Raw genomic sequence first — 20,131 nt, 5'->3', positions numbered from 1 at the left:
ATAATTTGATCGCAAATGTTTGTGTGTGAATGTCAGTCTTACTTAATTATTAATGAGCATTAACACAAAATTTAATACCGATTCCTTGAAAGTGAGTAAAGTAAAGGTAAATAGATTTCTACATTTCTTATTATAAAGACAATATTTCATAATGATATTTAACAGTAAATTATTTTTTTTTTTTTTTTTGCTGTATTGCTTTTGGAATAATCTAAGTGCTAACATTGCCATAGTTCATTTCTTTGAAATCTTAGTCCAAAATTAAGTACAGTCCCATCTTTTATTGGAAGTGTGCGATTTTGTCTTTAGCTTGGTGATTTTTAATAAATATTCACATTTCCCATTTCATTGTGTAAGGTCTAAGAGAAAATGCATAAATTATGGAGAGTGTGTTTTATTTTCCATTTGATAACCACTCTGTTTATTTAATCAATAGGCCTAAGAGAGTTTCTATAAATTGTGGAGAGTTTCCGTTTCCATTTGATTACGAGTCATTTGATTGATATCCGCTCTCTCGATTTAAGCAAGCGGATTAAGAGAGTCTCTAGGAATTTTGGAGAGTGAGTTTCCGTTTCCATTTTCTCACGAGTAAGTTGGTTGACAACCGCTCTCCTATGCAACTGGCTTAAGAGAGTCTCTACAAATCATGGAGAGTGAGTTTCTGTTTCCATTTGCTTACAAGTTAATTGATGACCCCCACTCAACTGGCATATTAATTTTATTTTTGCAAACTAATATTTTTAGTTCGTCTTTTGCTCTTTCGGTGTTCGGTTCTCGGTTCGTTGTTGCGTGGTTATGTTTCGATCGTTTTATGTATGCATTTGATTTTGTATTTAATCTCAATGTGTGTGTGTGTGTATGTGGATATCAGTGTGATTCAATTTACTAACAGTTGCTAATGAGCATTAAGACTAAAAACAATACAAATTACCAGAATGTCAGCGTAACGTAAAGGTAAATTTATTTCAAAATTTCTTATTATAAGGGAATATTTTCTAGTATGATATTATGCATTAAAATTCCAAATTAATTTAAATATTATTGTTTTAAAACAAAAGAAAAACAAGTATATACGGCCAGGCCGAATCATATGTATCCTCCACCATGGATTGCATAGAAACTTGTACAAAAGACTGTCATCCACAATTACGAATTACGAAACATTTGTCGATGGCAAGGTATCTTAAAACTTCTTAACACCGCCTTCTCAATTGTAAGTTAGTCCACACGGGCATATATTAAACACAAAAAAAGCCGTTTAAATACGTATATAATTCAGTTTGACAAAATTTTCTATAGAAATAAAATCATGACAAAAATTTTGTATAGCAATAAAATTTTGACAAAATTTTCTAAGTAATAAAAGTTTGACAAAATGTTGTATAGTAAAAAAAATTTTGACAAAATTTTCTATAGAAATGAAATTTTGGTAGATTATTTTTGGGGATCGGCTATATATAACTATAGACCGATATCGACCAATTTGGTATGGTTGTTAGCGTCCATATATTAGCGCAATGTACCAACACCATGTACAAAATTTCAACCGAATCGGATGAATTTTGCTCATCCATGAGGCTCCGCACGCCAAATCGGGGGATCGGTTTATATGGGGGCATATATAATTGTGGACCGATGTGAATCAATTATTGCATAGTAGTTAGAGACCGTACACTTACACCATGTACCAAATTTCAACAGTATCGGATGAAATTTGCTTCTCTTAGAGGCTCCGCAAGCCAAATCTGGGGATCGGTTTATATGGGGGATATATATAGTTATGGACCGATGTGGACCAATTTTTGCATGTTTGTAAAAGACCATATTCTAACACCATGTATCAAGTTTCAGCCGGATCGGGTGAAATTTGCTTCTCTTAGAGGCTCCGCAAGCCAAATCTGGGGATCGGTTTATATAAGGGCGATATGGACTAAATTTTGTATGGTTATGAGAGACCATATACTAACACCATGTACCAATTTTCAACCGGATCGGATGAATTGTGCTCCTCCAAGAGGCTCCGCAAGCCAAATCTGAGCGTCGGTTTATATGGGGCTATACGTAAAAGTGGCCCGATATAGCCCATTTGCAATACCATCTGAACTACATTAATAACAACTACTTGTGCCAAGTTTAAAGTCGATAGCTTGTGTCGTTCGGAAGTTAGCGTGATTTCAAGAGACGGACGGACGGACATGCTTAGATCGACTCAGAATTTAACCACGACCCAGAATATATATATATATATATATATATATATATATATATATATATATATATATATATATATATATATATATATATATATATATATATATATATATATATATATATATATATATATATATATATATATATATATATATATATATATATATATATATATATATATATATATATATATATACCTTATGGGGTCTTAGAGCAATATTTCGATGTGTTACAAACGGAGTGACAAAGTTAATATACCCCCATCCTATAGTGGAGGGTATAAAAATTTTAACTTCAATCAACTTTTTATTGTAAATATTTTGGTGATATTTTTTTCTGTGTTCATTGTTCGGTCGTCCGTGTGAATGTCAGTGTTGTTCAATTAGGGCATTAAGACAAAATTTAATACTGATTCCTTGAAAATGAGCATATAAAGGTAAATAGATTTCTACATTTCTTACTATATTTAAAGACAATATTTCCTTAGATGATATTTAACAGTAAATTATTTTTTTGTGCTGTATTGCTTTTGGAATAAGCTAAGTGCTAACATTGCCATGGTTCATTTCTTTAAAATCTTACTCTAAATTATTGTACAGTACCATCTTTTATTGCAAGTGTGCGATTTTTTCTTTACATTGGAGATTTTTAATACATATTCATATTTCCCATTTCATTGTGTAAGGTCTAAGAGAAAATGCATAAATTATGGAGAGTGTGTTTTATTTTCCATTTGATATCCACTCTGTTTATTTAATCAATATGCTTAAGAGAGTTTCTATAAATTTTGGAGAGTGGGTTTCCGTTTCCATTTGGTTACGAGTCCATTGATTGATATCCGCTCTCCCGATTTAAGCAAGCGGAATAAGAGAGTCTCTAGAAATTTTGGAAAGTGAGATTCCGTTTCCATTTCCTCACGAGTAAGTTGGTTGACAATCGCTCTCTTAAGCAACTGGCTTAAGAGAGTCTCTACAAATCGTGGAGAGTGAGTTCTGTTTCCATTTGCTTTAAAGTTAATTGATTACCCCCACTCAACAGGCTTATTATTTTTTTTTGCAAACTAATATTTTTAGTTCGTCTTTTGCTCTTTCGGTGTTCGGTTGTCGGTTCTTTGTTGCGTGGTTATGTTTCGATCGTTTTATGTATGCATTTGGTTTTGCATTTCATCCCAATGTGTGAGTGTGTGTATGTGAATATTAGTGTTATTCAATTTACTAACAACGTCTAATGAGTATTAAGACTAAAAACAATACAAATTACCAGAATGTCAGCCTAAAGTAAAGGTAAATTTATTTCACAATTTCTTATTATAAGGGGAATATTTTCTTGTATGATATTATGCAATAAAAATTTTTTTATTGAATTTCCTTTGGAATAACCTAAGGGCTGGCTACCAGTGCCATGGTTCATTTCTTTGTATTGTTATTGTGGTACAGTCTCAGTTTCTATTGAAAGTGTGCGATTGTTTCTTGTTTCGTTGAGTAGCATTGCATTTTTATCTTAATGCGTTGGGGATTTTCAATTCATCTTCACATATACACATTTACCATGTCATTGTGTATGTTCGCTTCGACTTGTGTTGAGGAAAAAATGTATATCACGGCTGATAACATGTAATTATTTTCACAAATATAATTATTTTCTACGAAACTTTAGACTATCCAAAATTTCGTTTCCTTACATTTTTGGCATGTATTTGCACTATTGTCAACCTTCTTAAATTTCATAAGGGCATTCGAAAATCCTAATTTCAAATTAATTTAAATATTATTTTTTTAAAACAAAAGAAAAACAAGTATATACGGCCAGGCCGAATCATATGTATCCTCCACCATGGATTGCATAGAAACTTGTACAAAAGACTGTCATCCACAATTACGAATTACTTGGGTTGCGGTAACATTTGTCGATGGCAAGGTATCTTAAAACTTCTTAACACCACCTTCTCAATTGTAAGTTAGTCCACACGGGGCATATATTAAACACAAAAAAAAGGCCGTTTAAATACGTATATAATTCAGTTTGACAAAATTTTCTATAGAAATAAAATTTTGACAATATTTTCTATAGTAATAAAATTTTTATTCTGATTATTAATTTTGTTCGGCTTGAGGTCATAGAAACAATCGTTTATTGATTCGTTTTAATATTTATTTCCAATATTTCGGTTAGTGTCACTAACCATCTTCTGGGATTTTGTATCTACATAAATTACAAAAATTAAATTACTTTTAACGTTCACAAATCACAATATTATTTTAGATATAATATATTGAAAATAACTAACGTGAGTTCGTGTGATGCTGTTCGTTCTGCAAGTCACCGTACACTAAGCTTCGTTTGTGTCGATGCTTGTTTATGATGTGTCGATACATTCTCGCGCATTCTTCCGTGTCTTTTTTGAAATTCATTCTCTTGTCAGGAGAGAGATCTATTATATTAAGCATCTCAAGAGTGTATCTACGCCTATGATTATTCTCTTGAGCAAGTATCTCGACGTCTGTGAAGTTGGGCTTGTGTCCTGTTGTTGCACAGTGAGCTGCAAGTGCTCTACTGATTTGTCTACAGCTTTAAGGTCTGATTTATGCGACGAAAGTCTTGTCATAAGTTTGGTCATTGTAGTGCCAACATATGCCATTGGGCATATGTTGGACTTGTCTCCATTACATTTAATTTTGTACACTATATTACTCCTGTCCTCATTCTTTATTTGTGACTTTGTGTTGCTGAATAATTCCTTTACTGTTCTCGATGTGCGTGAAGCAATTTGAATCTTGTCCTTGTTATATACGTCCGATTTGAAAAAACGCTCTGAGAATCCTTCAACGTAAGTCATGGGTTTGTATGACTTATCCTTATTATGGTCCGGCTCTTCAATAGTCTTAGTTTTAATGTTTTCGTCAAGTGTTTTATTTTTAACGCGATTTATTAGTCTGCTTATTATTCCATTTGGAAAATCGTTTGTGGTCAATATTTGTCTTATCTTTATTTCATTCTCCTTGTGGAATTCTGCATCACTTATCCTTAAGATTCGATCTATAAAATTGATTGCTGTCATATGGATTATACTTTTATTGTGTTTTGAATTATAATTTATTAGTCTTTATCAGCCTCAAACAATTACCATCTCTCAGTATGTTACAGTCTAAATATGGTAGCTTGTTATCCTTCTCTAACTCCATTGTAAATTGTATTTGACTGTGGAATGAGTTTAATGCGTCAAGAGTACTTTCTACGTCGGTTTTCTTTACTATCGCAAATATGTCGTCCACATATTTTGTTATAATGCGAGGTTTCGGTATCTTGCTTAAGGACACGTCTAGTAGCTCTTCCATGATGATGTCAGCAATTATTGGAGATGCTGGAGATCCCATTGGCATTCCTTTCAATTGTTCATATGTCTTATCTTCATATTTGAAGTACCTACTGTCTTTGATACAAAATAGTGCTAGTTCCTTGAAAATATCACGAGGTATTTTTGTATGATTTTTGATTAAGTCCCATTTCTTCTCAATCATTGCAATGGCTAGGTTTACCTGTATACTGGGAAACAGTGATACAACATCAAACGATTTCAGGATTTCATCATCTGTTAGCCTTACATTCTTAATCTTCGTTTTAAAGTCAATCGCGTCTTTTACATTGTATTTTGAATCTTTGGTGACGTTCTTTAAGATACTAGATATATATCTGCACATCTTATACGATGGTGCATTTATCGATGAGCAAATTGGTCTCAATGGTGTTCCTTCCTTGTGTACCTTCGGAAGGCCGTAAATCCTTGGGGCTATAGCAGTTTTACTCGTCAATTTATTCTTTTCCTCGATGCTGATTAGGTCTTCTTTATATAATTTTTCCACTAATTTATTATTCTTGGTTTGAAATTTCGATGTTGGATCAATTTTTAACCGTTTGTAACTACACATGTCGTATAATATCGCATGCATTTTGGATTTGTATTCTTTGCTGTCCATAGCAACAGTTTTTCCACCTTTATCCGCACTTAATATTAAAACATCCTTGTTGTTTTTCAAATATTTCTTCGTTTGAGCCACTGTACCTAGTATAAATTTATCTCTTTTGTTTACGTTTGTCTTGTGTAAATGGTCATCTATCAGTGTTGTGAACTTTGTTCTTGCTATTTCTTGCTCTTCTTTGTCATCTGTAGTTCTCACCAAGTCTTCTCCTTCTGCGATGACTTTCAGTAGAGGAAATTGAGCTCTCGTCAAAGAGAGCGAATACTTCGGGCCTAGTGAGAGAAGCCACTGCACATTTGTTGGTATGTGTTTGTTCGTTGTATTTACAAACCATTGCTCGTTGAACTTTATGTTGATCTCTTTGTTGTGCTGTTGTAGTAGATTCTCAAATTTCTTTCTGTGTGTGGTTTTGTTTTTGTTGATTTGACTGTTGAAAAGAGAAAGTTCGCTGTCGATAAATAGTTTTAGATCCTCATTGATCAAGAGGTCTCTCAATTGAGTATGTATTGATGTAATTTTCTCACTATTGAGCTTGATTTGTTTGTGTTTTTCTTGTATTAGAAGCTTCAAAATTTTTAAGTGAAAATTGTAGTTATGATTTGCTAATGTTTTTTCTACATTTTGACAAAATTTTCTATAGTAATAAAATTTTGACAAAATTTTCTATAGAAATAAAATCATGACAAAATTTTGTATAGCAATAAAATTTTGACAAATTTTTCTAAGTAATAAAATTTTTACAAAATGTTGTATAGTAAAAAAAATTTTGACAAAATTTTCTATAGAAATGAAATTTTGGTAGATTATTTTTGGGGATCGGCTATATATAACTATAGACCGATATGGACCAATTTTGGCATGGTTGTTAGCGTCCATATATTAGCGCACTGTACCAACACCACGTACCAAATTTCAACCGATTCGGATGAATTTTGCTCATCCATGAGGCTCCGCAAGCCAAATCGGGGGATAGGTTTATATGGGGGCTATATATAATTGTGGACCGATGTGGATCAATTATTGCATAGTTGTTAGAGACCGTACACTTACACCATGTACCAAATTTCAGCAGGATCGGATGAAATTTGCTTCTCTTAGAGGCTCCGCAAGCCAAATTTGGGGATCGGTTTATATGGGGGCTATATATAATTATGGAGCGATGTGGACCAATTTTTGAATGTTTGTAAAATATCATATACTAACACCATATACCAATTTTCACCCGGATCGGATGAATTTTGCTCCTCCAAGAGGCTCCGCAAGCCAAATCTGAGCGTCGGTTTATATGGGGGCTATACGTAAAAGTGGTCCGATGTAACCCATTTGCAATACCATCTGACCTACATTAATAATAACTACTTGTGCCAAGTTTCAAGTCGAAAGCTTCTTTCGTTCGGAAGTTAGCGTGATTTCAAAAGATGGACGGACGGACGGACATGCTTAGATCGACTCAGAATTTCACCACGACCCAGAATATATATATACTTTATGGGGTCTTAGAGCAATATTTCGATGTGTTACAAACGGAATGACAAAGTTAATATACCCCCAATTAATTTTATCGTAAATGTTTGTGTGTGAATGTCAGTGTTATTCAATCCCCATTTCATTAAAAATCATAAAAAATTATTCACATTATTTATTTGTCTAAATATGACAATATTTATACCCTGCGCCACACTGTGGAACAGGGTATTATAAGTTAGTGCATATGTTTGTAACACCCAGAAGGAGACGAGATAGACACATGGTGTCTTTGGCAATAATGCTCAGGGTGGGTCCTGAGTCGATATAACCATGTCCGTCTGTCCGTCTGTCCGTGCGTCCGTCCGTCCATCCGTCTGTCTGTGAACACATTTTTGTGATCAAAGTCTAGGTCGCAATTTAAGTCCAATCGTTTTCAAATTTGGCACATGTTCCTAATTTGGGTCAGAATAGAACCTTATTGATTTTGGAAGAAATCGGTTTAGATTGAGATATAGCTCCCATATATATCTTTCGCCCGATATGGACTAATATGGTCCTAAAAGCCAGAGTTTTGGCCCAATTTGGTTGAAATTTTGCACAGGGAGTAGATTTAGTATTATAGCTATGCGTGCCAAATTTGATTGAAATCGCTTCAGATTTAGATATAGCTCCCGTACATATATCTTTCGCCCGATATGCACTTATATGTACCCAGAAGCCAGAGTTTTATCCCGATTAGCTTGAAATTTTGCACAAGGAGTACAATTGGTAGTATAGTCACGTGTGCCAAATTTGATTGAAATCGGTTCAGATTTAGATATAGCTTCCATATATGTCTTTCGCCCGATATGGACTTATATGGCCCCAGAAGCCAGAGTTTTGGCCCAATTTGGTTGAAATTTTGCACAGGGAGTAGAATTAGCATTATAGCTATGCGTGCTAAATTTGATTGAAATCAGTTCAGGTTTAAATATAGCTCCCATATAAATGTTTTTCTGATTTCGACAAAAATGGTCAAAATACCAACATTTTCCTTGTAAAATCGCCACTGCTTAGTCGAAAAGTCATAAAAATGACTCTAATTTTCCTAAACTTCTAATACATATATATCGAGCGATAAATCATAAATAAAATTTTGCGAAGTTTCCTTAAAATTGCTTCAGATTTAAATGTTTCCCATATTTTTTTACTAAAATTGTGTTCCACCCTAGTACATTAGCCAACTTAAATTTTGAGTCTATAGATTTTGTAGAAGTCTATTAAATTCTGTCCAGATCGAGTGATATTTAAATGTATTTATTTGGGACAAACCTTTATATATAGCACCCAACGGATGTGATATGGCATCAAAAATTTTGATCTACAAAGTGGTGCAGGGTATAATATAGTCGGCCCCGCCCGACTTTAGACTTTCCTTACTTGTTGTTAATTAACATCCAAAACACTGAATTTGAATCGCAGGGTACGAAGTGATGCAAATTCAGTGCAACGGCTGTTGAAATGGTGGACATCCATTCTATGACAAGCCCGTCTTAAATTTATCGCTTCTGCGCCAATTTTGCACTACTTCCGGATCCAGAAAGAACATTTTCACTACTTTTTTTGGCGACGCTTATTTTACTGGGTAATTATGGACCGATGAGGACCAATTTGTGCATGGTTGTTAGAGAATAATTGAAACCCTCAGAAATGTCACCAGCATTACTGAGGTGGGATAATCTACCGCTGAAAAACATTTTGGTGTTTGGTCGAAGCAGGAAACGAACCTACGACCTTGTGTATGCAAGGCGGGCATGCTAACCATGCACCACGGTGATTGGGGATACACAAACTGCAATCCGATCCAGTTTTTGGCCGCAATATTGCACTTGTGAAACAGTCTTCCTTATGCCTTGAAAAAATATTGACATGAGCACAAAGATTTCTTCTTCACGTATAGCCCCCATATAAACGGACCCCCAAATTTGGCTTGCAGGCCCTCTAAGAGAAGCAAATTTCACCCGATCCGGTTGAAATTTGGTACATTGTGGTAGTATATGGTCTCTAACAACCATGCAGGAATTGGTCCATATCGGTCCATAATTATATACAGCCCCTATATAAACCGATCCCCAGATTTGACCTCCGGAGCTCTTGGAGGAGCAAAATCCATTCGATCCGGTTGGAATTTGGTACGTGGTGAAATTTGGTACATTGGGCTAGTACATGGCCGCTAACAACCATGCCAAAATTGGTCCGTATCGGTCTATAGTTATATATTGCCGATCCCAAAAAATAGCTACCAAAATTTTATTTCTATAGAAATTTTTTCAAAATTTTATTACAATAGAAAACTTTGTCAAAATTTTATTATTATAGAAAATGTTTTCAAGATTTTATTTCTGTAGAAAATTTTGTCAAAATTTTATTTCTATGGAAAAAAATTGTCAAAATTTTATTGCTATAGAAAGTTTTGTCAAAATTTTATTCCTATAGAAAATTTTGTCAAAATTTTATTTCTATTAAAAAATGTGTCAAACTGAATTATATACGTATTTAATCGGCCTTGTTTTGTTTAATATATACCCCGTATGGACTAACTTACAAAACGTTGCCATCATCAAGTGTTACCGCAACCCAATTACTTCGATTGTGGATGACACTCTTTAGTACAAGTTTCTATAAAATCCATGGTTGAGGGTACATAAGATTCGGCCTGGCCGAACTTTTGGCCGTATATACTTGTTATCACTAACATTTTCTTTAAGTAAATTTACCCTAAAAAACCCCCCAAACGTCATAAAAATATTGGTAACACTGATTCTTTCTCACTCTTAATCATTAATTTTCACAGTAATTTATGCAATTTTGTATCCTGTGATGAATTTTCCAATTTCCAAGTAAAATAGCAACGCCTCCTCAACACTTTACAGAAACTTGGGAAAAATAACACTTAGAGAATTCTAAATAGAAATCGTAAACTCGAAGTAAAACCACAGAGTAGTAATAAATTAGAGCAAATAACCTACCTTATAAATTATGGATTAATCTCGAAATCGCCTATAAAAATGAATGATCGTAAAATTTCAGTGAAATCAGTTAACTAAAATTTTCCAAAAGTTCCATTTGAATTTCAATAAATATTTAATTCTTTTCAACACCATTTGTTATTTTGTGGAGTGAACATGTGGGGATTCTTAAATGCATCTGCCAACCTATCTAAACACACTGAATTTAAGCAGTCCTTCTGCATCATGGCTTATCAGCTTTGCAAAAAGTCATAAAAATGCTTTTACTCAGGCAAAATGTAAAAAAGTTCAATTAAAGTTTTAAATCGCAATGCTAAATAAAAGATGAACAAGCTAGGCGAAAATAAATACAAATAACACATGTTGTTCTTGGTCCTTGCTCCAGACTCCGCGTGCAGGATAGAGAGTAACGTAGTGTTTTGTGGCAATCATGTTCTCTGAAATTATACGGACATACAGTCGTTTGGACCTATGGCAAATAGTAATAAGTGATACACCAATCTTTTGTGCGGGCGAGGAATGGGAGAGAGCATAAAGGACTGGGAAACTTTTCATAACAAGGTATTCGTGAGGGAGGGAGGGGGCTATAAAAATATCGTAAAAATATATAATTTCCTCTGTAGCCGAGTTTTACGACTTACGCTTCACTTGATGAATGCGTTTAATACAAGTCGTCCTAACTACGACCTCCCCAATGCCAACAATATCAGCATAACCCAAACCTCCTACTCCAACTGTGAATTACCGGTGGTGGTGGCGGTGGTGATGATGGTGTATGGTTTGTGTTCATGTCCGTGTGGGGTTTTTGTTAGTTCCTCAATTTGTGAACTGTTGCAGTAGTTCCACCATACCATCCCATTCCATTCTAAGCATACCAAGGTGCCATTGCTAGGACCATAAAAATTCCTGTTATTTTTACGAAACGAAAGACATTCATAAACCAAACCGAAAAAAAGGCTTTCTCATTCAAAACAACTAACTCTCTGAGCATGGATATCACAAATCCTCAAAAATGACTTGAAATACCAAAGCCTCTATGGCTACCGGAAATAAGAAAAGAAGTATTCTTCGTAGAAAAAAAAAAGACGGAGCATACACAAGGCCAGGGATCTTTGTTAGGGAATAACAAAAGATACAGATTTGGATGATTTTTTTTATAGACTTACCATTGCATATACTCGGGAGTATTTTAATAGGGAAGGTGAGAGCCATCATCAAAAAGTTCAGAATTCTGAACAGCGTGTGGCGCTAAGGACTTTTCTACATATTTTAAATTACTTTCCTCCAGAACAAAAATTCAGACATACGAAATTCCCTTTGTAACAAAATACTTCCATGAAGAGTAAAGAAATCTGAACATATGCCAAGCGATGCAACGATTATCTTTAATATATTTCATTTACTTTTAAAGAAAATTATTTTAAGTCGAAAGAAAATCCTATTTGTCTAAAATTTAGTTCCTCAGAAAAGAAAACTTTTTATTTAGTGCACCACGATGATGGGGATACAATAAAATGCTATTTTCTTTGCAAAATATCGAAATGTCTATACATACTTATGACGATCTCTGTTGTAACCACACTATAGCCTTTAATAATGGAGCTATGGTTGTTAATTTTGGCATAACATATATTCATTTTTGTCAGCATGCAGGTCAAGTTCGAAGATGACACCATATGACACGACCCATCTATTTGGTTTTGTGAGCATCCTAGACATCGGCATTTTTATCCGATTTGTGTGATATTCCAAATTTAGAGGTACTTTAGTTACGCAAAAGGGTGTGTCGCATATGCATAAGCGTAGGAAAGCCTCTGGGGAGGGGGCTTGAACCCCCAGAAAAATGTTAGCCCCCCCAATAACAAGTAAATACAACCGCACAAACTTCTGCTAAAGACTTTCATGGTAGCAGTTGCCGATGGCATTATATAGTTTTATTATACCCTCCACCATAGGATAGGGGGTATATTAACTTTGTCATTCCGTTTGTAACACATCGAAATATTGCTCTAACACCCCATGATGTATATATATGCTGGGTCGTGCTGAAATTCTGAGTCGATCTGAGTATTTCCGCCCGCCCGTCTGTTGAAATCACGCTAACTTCCGAACGAAACAAGCTATCGACTTGAAACTTGGCACAAGTAGTTGTTATGTAGGTCGTAGGTTGGTTGTTGATGTAGGTCGGATGGTATTGCAAATGGGCCATATCGGACCACTTTTACGTATAGCCCCCATATAAACCGACGCTCAGATTTGGCTTGCGGAGCCTCTTGGAGGAGCAAAATCCGATCCGGTTGAAATTTGGTACATGGTGTTAGTATATGGTCCCTCACAACCATACAAATTGGTCAAAATCGGTCTATAATTATATATAGCCCCCATATAACCCGATCCCCAGATTTGGCTTGCGGAGCCTCTAAGAGAAGAACATTTCCTCCGATCCGGCTGAAATTTGGTACGTGGTGTTAGTGTATGGTCTCTAACAATCATGCAAAAATTGGTCCACATCGGTCCATAATTATATATAACCCCCATATAAACCGATCCCCCGATTTGGCTTGCGGAGCCTCTAAGAGAAGCAAATTTCATCCGATCCGGCTGAAATTTGGTACATGGTGTTAGTATATGCTATTTAACAACCATGCAAAAATTGGTCCACTTCGGTCAATAATTATATATAGCCCCCATATAAACCGATCCCCCGATTTGGCTTGCGGAGCCACTAAGCGAAGCAAATTTCATGCGATCCGGCTGAAATTTTTACATCGTGTTAGTATATGGTCTCCAATGACCATGCAAAAATTGGTCCACATCGGTGCATAATTTTGTATAGCCCCATATAAACCGATCACCAGATTTGATTCATTTGATATTTGTTACGTGGTGTTAATATATGGTCTCAAACACCCATGCAAAAATTGGTCGAAATCGGTCCATAATTATATATAGCCCTCATATAAACCGATCCCCAGAATTGACCTCCGGAGCCCCTTGGATGAGCAAAATTCATCCGATTCGGTTGAAATTTGGTACGTGATGTTAGTATATGGTATCCAACAACCATGGTTCATATCAGTCCATAATTATATATAACCCCCATATGAACTGATCTCCAGATTTGACCTCCGGTGCCTTTTGATATATGATATTTAACAACCATGCCAAAAGTGGTCCATATCAGTCTCGATCCCGAGATATGGTTTTGGAGCCTCTTGGAGGAGCAAATTTCATCTGAGTCAGTTGAAATTTGGTACGTTGTGCTAGTATATTGCCTTTAACAACCATGCCTAACTAGGTCCATATCGGTCTATATCACACAAAAATTGGTCTATATCAAGTTCATAATTGTATATAGCCCCATATAAGCGACACCCATATTTCACTTCTGGCTCCCTACGTACTGTGCAAAAGTCCATATCGATTCGTAATTATTTGTAGACTTACCTACACATACCTTTTTTGTCTAATATATACCACGTATGGACTAACTCACAATTTAGAAAACGATTTAAGATACCACAACCCAAGTAATTCGATTGTGGATGACAGTCTTTCATAGAAGTTTCTACGCTATCCATGGTGGAGGGTACATAAGATTCGGCCTAGCCGAACTTACGGCCATATATACTTGGTTTTCTTTTATGTTCGTTATACTCATTATCATAGAATGGTGACGGGGGTATAATAAGTTTGTCATTCCGTGTGTAACACATCGAAATATCGACTTCCGACTATATAAAGTATATATATTCTTGATCAGGGAGAAATTCTAAGACGATATAAGCGTGTCCGTCTGTCTGTCTGTGGTAATCACGCTACAGCCTTCAATTGCGCTATAGCCCTGAAATTTGGCACAGATTCGTTTTTTGATTGCAGGCAGGTCAAGTTTGAAGATGGGCTATATCGGTCCAAATTTTGATATAGTCCCCATATACACCGATTTCTCGATTTGGGGTCTTGGGCTTATAAAAAACGTAGTTTATGTCCAATTAGCCTGAAATTGAAAATCTAGAGGTACTTGAGGACCATAAAGAGGTGCGCCGAAAATGGTGTCCATCGGACCATGTTTTGGTATAGCCCCCATGGTTAGGTTATGTGGCAGCCCGATGTATCAGGCTCACTTAGACTATTCAGTCCATTGTGATACCACAGTGGTGAACTTCTCTCTTATCACTGAGTGATGCCCGATTCCATGTTAAGCTCAATGACAAGGGACCTCCTTTTTATAGCCGAGTCCGAACGGCGTTCCATATTCCAGTGAAACCACTTAGAGAAGCTTTGAAACTCTCAGAAATGTCACCAACATTACAGAGGTGGGATAATCCACCGCTGAAAAACTTTTTGGTGTTCGGTCGTAGCAGGAATCGAACCCACGACCTTGTGTATGCAAGGCGGGCATGCTAACCATTGCACCACGGTGGCCCCCATATAGACCGATCTCCCGATTTAGCTTCTTGGGCATCTAGAAACTGTATTTTCTATCCGATTTGCCTGAAATTGGAAATCTAGAGGTATTTTAGGACCATATATGGCCGCCAACAACCATACCAAAATTGGTCCACATGGGTCTATTGTTATATATATAGCCAATCCCCAATCATACAAAAATTGGTCCATATCGGTTCATAATCATGGTTGCCACTCGAGCCAAAAATAATCTACCAAAATTTTATTTATATAGAAAATTTTGTCAAAATTTTATTTCTATAGAAAATTTTGTTAAAATTTCATATCTATAGAAAATTTTGTCAAAACTTTATTTCTATAGAAAATGTTGTCAAAATTTTATTTCTATGGAAAATTTTGTTAAAATTTTATTTCTATAGAAAATTTTGTCAAAATTTTATTTCTATGGAAAATTTTGTTAAAATTTTATTTCTATAGAAAATTTTGTTAATTTAATTACACCACGTATGGACTTACTTACAATTTAGAAGACGGTGTTAGGAAGTTTTAAGATACCTTGCCATTAGCAAGTGTTACCGCAAGCCAAGTAATTCGATTGTGGATTACAGTGATTAGAAGTTTCTACGCAATCCATGGTGGAGGATACATAAGCTTCAGCCTGGCCGAACTTACGTCGGTATATACTTGTTTTTTGCTGGGAAGTTATTAGATATAGCATCGTATGCACCGGTCTCTCGATTTCACTTCTTGAGAGGACAGAATGATAATCTAAATTTCCCATTTGAACAGATCTTTTTGAAAGAGTATGTTTCGCCAAATCTACCTGAAATTCTACATATGTGGCATACAACGACGTTAGATTTGCAAAGCAGACTATAATATTTGATGCATGCTGTTGGTTATTCACAATTCGTAACGGGTGAACTTATGGTTAGGTTAGGTTAGGTTAAAGTGGCAGCCCGATTAAATTCAGGCTCACTTAGACTATTCAGTCCATTGTGATACCACATTTACTTAAAGTACCTATTACATATGGACACTTCTAGTTTTAACCGCTGAACCTTCCTGATTATTTTTCTTTGTTGAACCAACCAGATTGTTTCAAAAACATTAGCAGACTGCTTGAGTTAACGTTTTCCAGATCCGCCAGTAATCTGAAGCTATATGCTCCTAAAAGTTGCTTGCGCTTTACACAAAATGCAGGACACTCACACAAGAGGAATCAATTAAATCTTTTTCCTCCGCATCATGACAGCTCATACAATAGTCATTATACTTCGCGCCAATAGTTTTTGCAAAATCGCCTATCAGGCAGCGACCCGTTATAGCAGATATCAGGAGTGATATCTGACGTCTCGAGAACATAAGCATATCTAGTGTGCGGTTTAAGTTGAAATGGGGCCATATTTGCTTGGTGTCGTTACAACCCTTGCAATTCTCCCACCGAACATTTGACAGAGCATTCTCAATTTCCCCCCATTTTTGCTTTGGAACCATACCGTCCAATGCTCCTTTATTAATGATAGCCATCACAAGGCTGTCTTTAGCAACTGAGGCAAACGATCTTTGATCCCTTTTGGATGATGGCAGCTCATCCGGCGATCGTTCCCTTTTTCCAGTCTCAAGAATTCCTTGAGCCCATTTTAAGGAATCGCTTTGTTTAGCCGACAGCGTGCTTGGGTCAACTGATCCTAACTTCTTTAGGATAAACAAAGCATTTCTGCGTTCCTTGAATCTCTTTCGTGAGGGATTACCTCCTTTTGATGTCGTTACCTTAGAAAAAGTCCGACTTGTCATAGTGTCGCCACCTGTCGACCCGTCTACAGGTCGACTAATTGGACCTAACTCTTGGTCATTGCCCAGATTTATAACTCCAGTCGATACCCGTCCACTGGGCCCTGAAGTTAGCAACCCAGTGGATGACTTGGAATTTCGCTGCATGGTGGCTTAATATCCTACCACACTTGAAATTCTTAGTAGGTACCTATTACGATGAGTTTATCCGCTATTGAAAAACACGTCCGGGTGAACTTATGGTCATATATGCTTCCTTTTACAAATTTCAGCTTGCATACAATCGTACGTTCGTAAAAAATTACTAATTTCCCACAAAATACTTCAGAATTTCTTAAAATACATATGTAAATTTTTTTAAAGCGCCTATATTGAATTTTGAATGGCGCTTAAGACATTTTTGCAATTTCGAACTTTCATTTTGTTTTCCAAACTTTTTATACCTATACATTTGACTCGCAGTGTAGTAACTAGCACATCCATCTCCATATTTTTACTTATCTTCACATTTCGAGTAAACAAAAAAGAAAAATTAACTTTATTACACCCAAGATATCATCGTCTTTCCAGCTCTATAAAAAATCTGCACGTTTTGATGAATTTTTCGTCAGTTAAATTCAGCCACCGCCCGCCCAATCCTTACAACGCCCGTATTTAATGTCTGGATAATGTTCATGCACATCAGCAACATCTCAACAGCAGTCGTCATAATAATCAGTGTTCTGCAGCTGGATGAAGTATCAGCAGAACCCCAAAACTCATGACCATATAACCTGACCGGAGTTACTGCTTCGGCTCCCAATTGTTTGCTGCTTCCAGCCATCAAGTTAATTAAAAATACCTTAGGGAAAGAAGTAGGCATTAACATTTTACAATCATAAACATTATCACCACACATACTTAACCATACAGTTTACCATATAAAATCTAAAGGTATCAACTGGTGAGATGTATTTGGCGAGGGAGGGAGGTGGAAAGGAAACATTGTTTTTGTTGTGGGAATTAAGTCTGACAGATATGTATCCATATATACCGATCATAAACCTCTGCAAATTGTTTGACTAATATCAAAACATCAAAATTTTATAATTTGTTTTATCCTGTCAGAGGTGTAAATGTCAGTGTGGTTAACTCTGGCAAAGGTTGTACAAATCGAGCATCGAGCCTTGATGAACAACCATAAAATGTCGTAAAACATATTTCCATGGCTATAAGTCATAGGTAACACCTAGTCAAGGCATTATGAGCACGCACACCTAATAATACTAAAAAGAAAATAGAAAATAATTTTACTTTGGTTAATTTATTTGTTTAAGCTGTTTGCAGATGGTAACCCTGTAGAACTTTATGGCGTAATGTTGACTTCCTTACGGGATGTAATTTATATTATTTGGGGGTTCAGGAAATATTAGATTTGGATTTCACAATAAAAGTAAAGTAAATAATTGACCGATTAAGGACATTGAAATGACAACCCCTGTATAAAAATTTGAGTAGTCAAGCCTTTTCACTTGTAACACGTTGAAATATATTTTGATGAAATAAGGAGCATCCAAAATTATCTGGCGCTATCGGTTTGTTATGACCAGGACTGTGGAGTCGCAGGCGGAGTCTTGGAGTTGGAGTCTGAAGATTTTGCTGGAGTCGGAGCCGGAGTCGTATAAATTTTGCTCGACTCCGACTCCGGCGAAACAAAATTTGAAAAACACTTCATATCTTTGTAGCAAAAGAAATACGTATCTCGTATTTCAACAAATTAGATTCGATTGGGGTTTTTAATCGAACAACGGAAAACGAGGTACTGGATTTCAAGCAATTCAAAGTGTATTTATATGGGTAAAATTTTATGGTGATATAAAGAGTAGGTTTTACTAGAATATGGGCTGAATTGATCAGTTGTATATTCCATTTTTAACATATTAAACTATCAATTTTTAAACCCTCCACCATAGGATGGGGGTATATTAACTTTGTCATTCGGTTTGTAACACATCGAAATTTTGCTCTAAGACCCCATAAACTATATATATTCTGGGTCGTGGTGAAATTCTGAGTCGATCTGAGCATGTCCGTCCGTCCTTCCGTGGGGGTATATAAACTTTGTCATTCCGTTTATAACACATCGAAATATTGCTCTAAGACCCCATAAACTATATATATTCTGGGTCGTGGTGAAATTCTGAGTCGATCTGAGCATGTCCGTCTGTTGAAATCACGCTAACTTCCGAACGAAACAAGTTATCGACTTGAAACTTGGCACAAGTAGTTGTTATTGATGTAGGTCGGATGGTATTGCAAATGGGCCATATCGGTCCACTTTTACGTATAGCCCCCATATAAACGGACTCTCAAATTTGGCTTGCGGGGACTCTAAGAGAAGCAAATTTCATCCGATTCGGCTGAAATTTTGTACATGGTGGCAGCATATGATCTCTAACAACCATGCAAAAATTGTTCGACATCGGTCCATAATTATATATAGCCCCCATATAAACCGATCCCCAGATTTGGCTTGCGGAGCCTCTTAGAAAAGCAAATTTCATCCGATCCGGCTGAAATTTGGTACATGGTGTTAATATATGGTCTCTAATGACCTTGCAAAAAATGGTCCACATTGCTCCATAATTATATATAGCCCCCATATAAACCGATCCCCCGATTTGACCTCCGGAGCCCCTTGGAAGAGCAAAATTCATTCGAATCGGTTGAAATTTGGTACGTGATGTTAGTATATGATATCCAACAACTATGCAGGAATTGGTTCATATCACTCCATAATTATATATAACCCCCATATAAACCGATCCCCAGATTTGACCCCGGTACCTTTTGGAGAAGCAAAATTCATCCAATCTGGTTGAAATTTGGTACGTGGTGGTAGTGTATGATATTTAACAGCCATGCCAAAAGTGGTCCATATCAGTCCATAATCATATATAGCCTCCATATAAACCGATCCCGAGATTTGGTTTTGGAGGAGCAAGTCGGTCAGCAGAGTCAGTTGAAATTTGGTACATTGTGCTATTATATGACTGTTAAAAACCATGCCCAACTAGGTCCATATCGGTCAATAGTTATATATAGCCCTCAGATAAATCGATCCCCAATCACACAAAATTGGTCCCCTATAAGCGACCCCCACATTTCAATTTTGGATCTCTACCACGTATAGACTAAGTCACAATTTAGAAAACGATGTTAAGAGGTTTTAAGATACCACAACCCAAGTAATTCGATTGTCCACGACAGTCTTTCGTAGAAGTT

The 20,131-nt window shown here is 36.0% G+C and overlaps 1 protein-coding gene across 1 annotated transcript in view; it reads right to left on the bottom strand.

Moving 5' to 3' along the window:
- Positions 1–17,765, bottom strand: part of LOC142233293 (uncharacterized) — a 24,439-nt gene extending 6,674 nt beyond the window's left edge. The window contains exons 1-3 of the mRNA XM_075304173.1: positions 17,511–17,765; positions 5,336–6,752; positions 4,893–5,262 (exon numbers count right to left, since the gene is read on the bottom strand). Of these exons, the coding sequence (XP_075160288.1) occupies positions 4,893–5,262; positions 5,336–6,752; positions 17,511–17,765 (2,042 nt within the window). The remainder of the gene's footprint in view (positions 1–4,892; positions 5,263–5,335; positions 6,753–17,510) is intronic.
- Between the last annotated feature and the right edge of the window lie 2,366 nt (positions 17,766–20,131).

This window comes from Haematobia irritans, chromosome 1 (genome assembly GCF_050003625.1).
Source record: "Haematobia irritans isolate KBUSLIRL chromosome 1, ASM5000362v1, whole genome shotgun sequence".
In the NCBI taxonomy this organism is placed as follows: domain Eukaryota; kingdom Metazoa; phylum Arthropoda; class Insecta; order Diptera; family Muscidae; genus Haematobia; species Haematobia irritans.
This window is presented reverse-complemented; position numbering and strand designations above follow the sequence as displayed.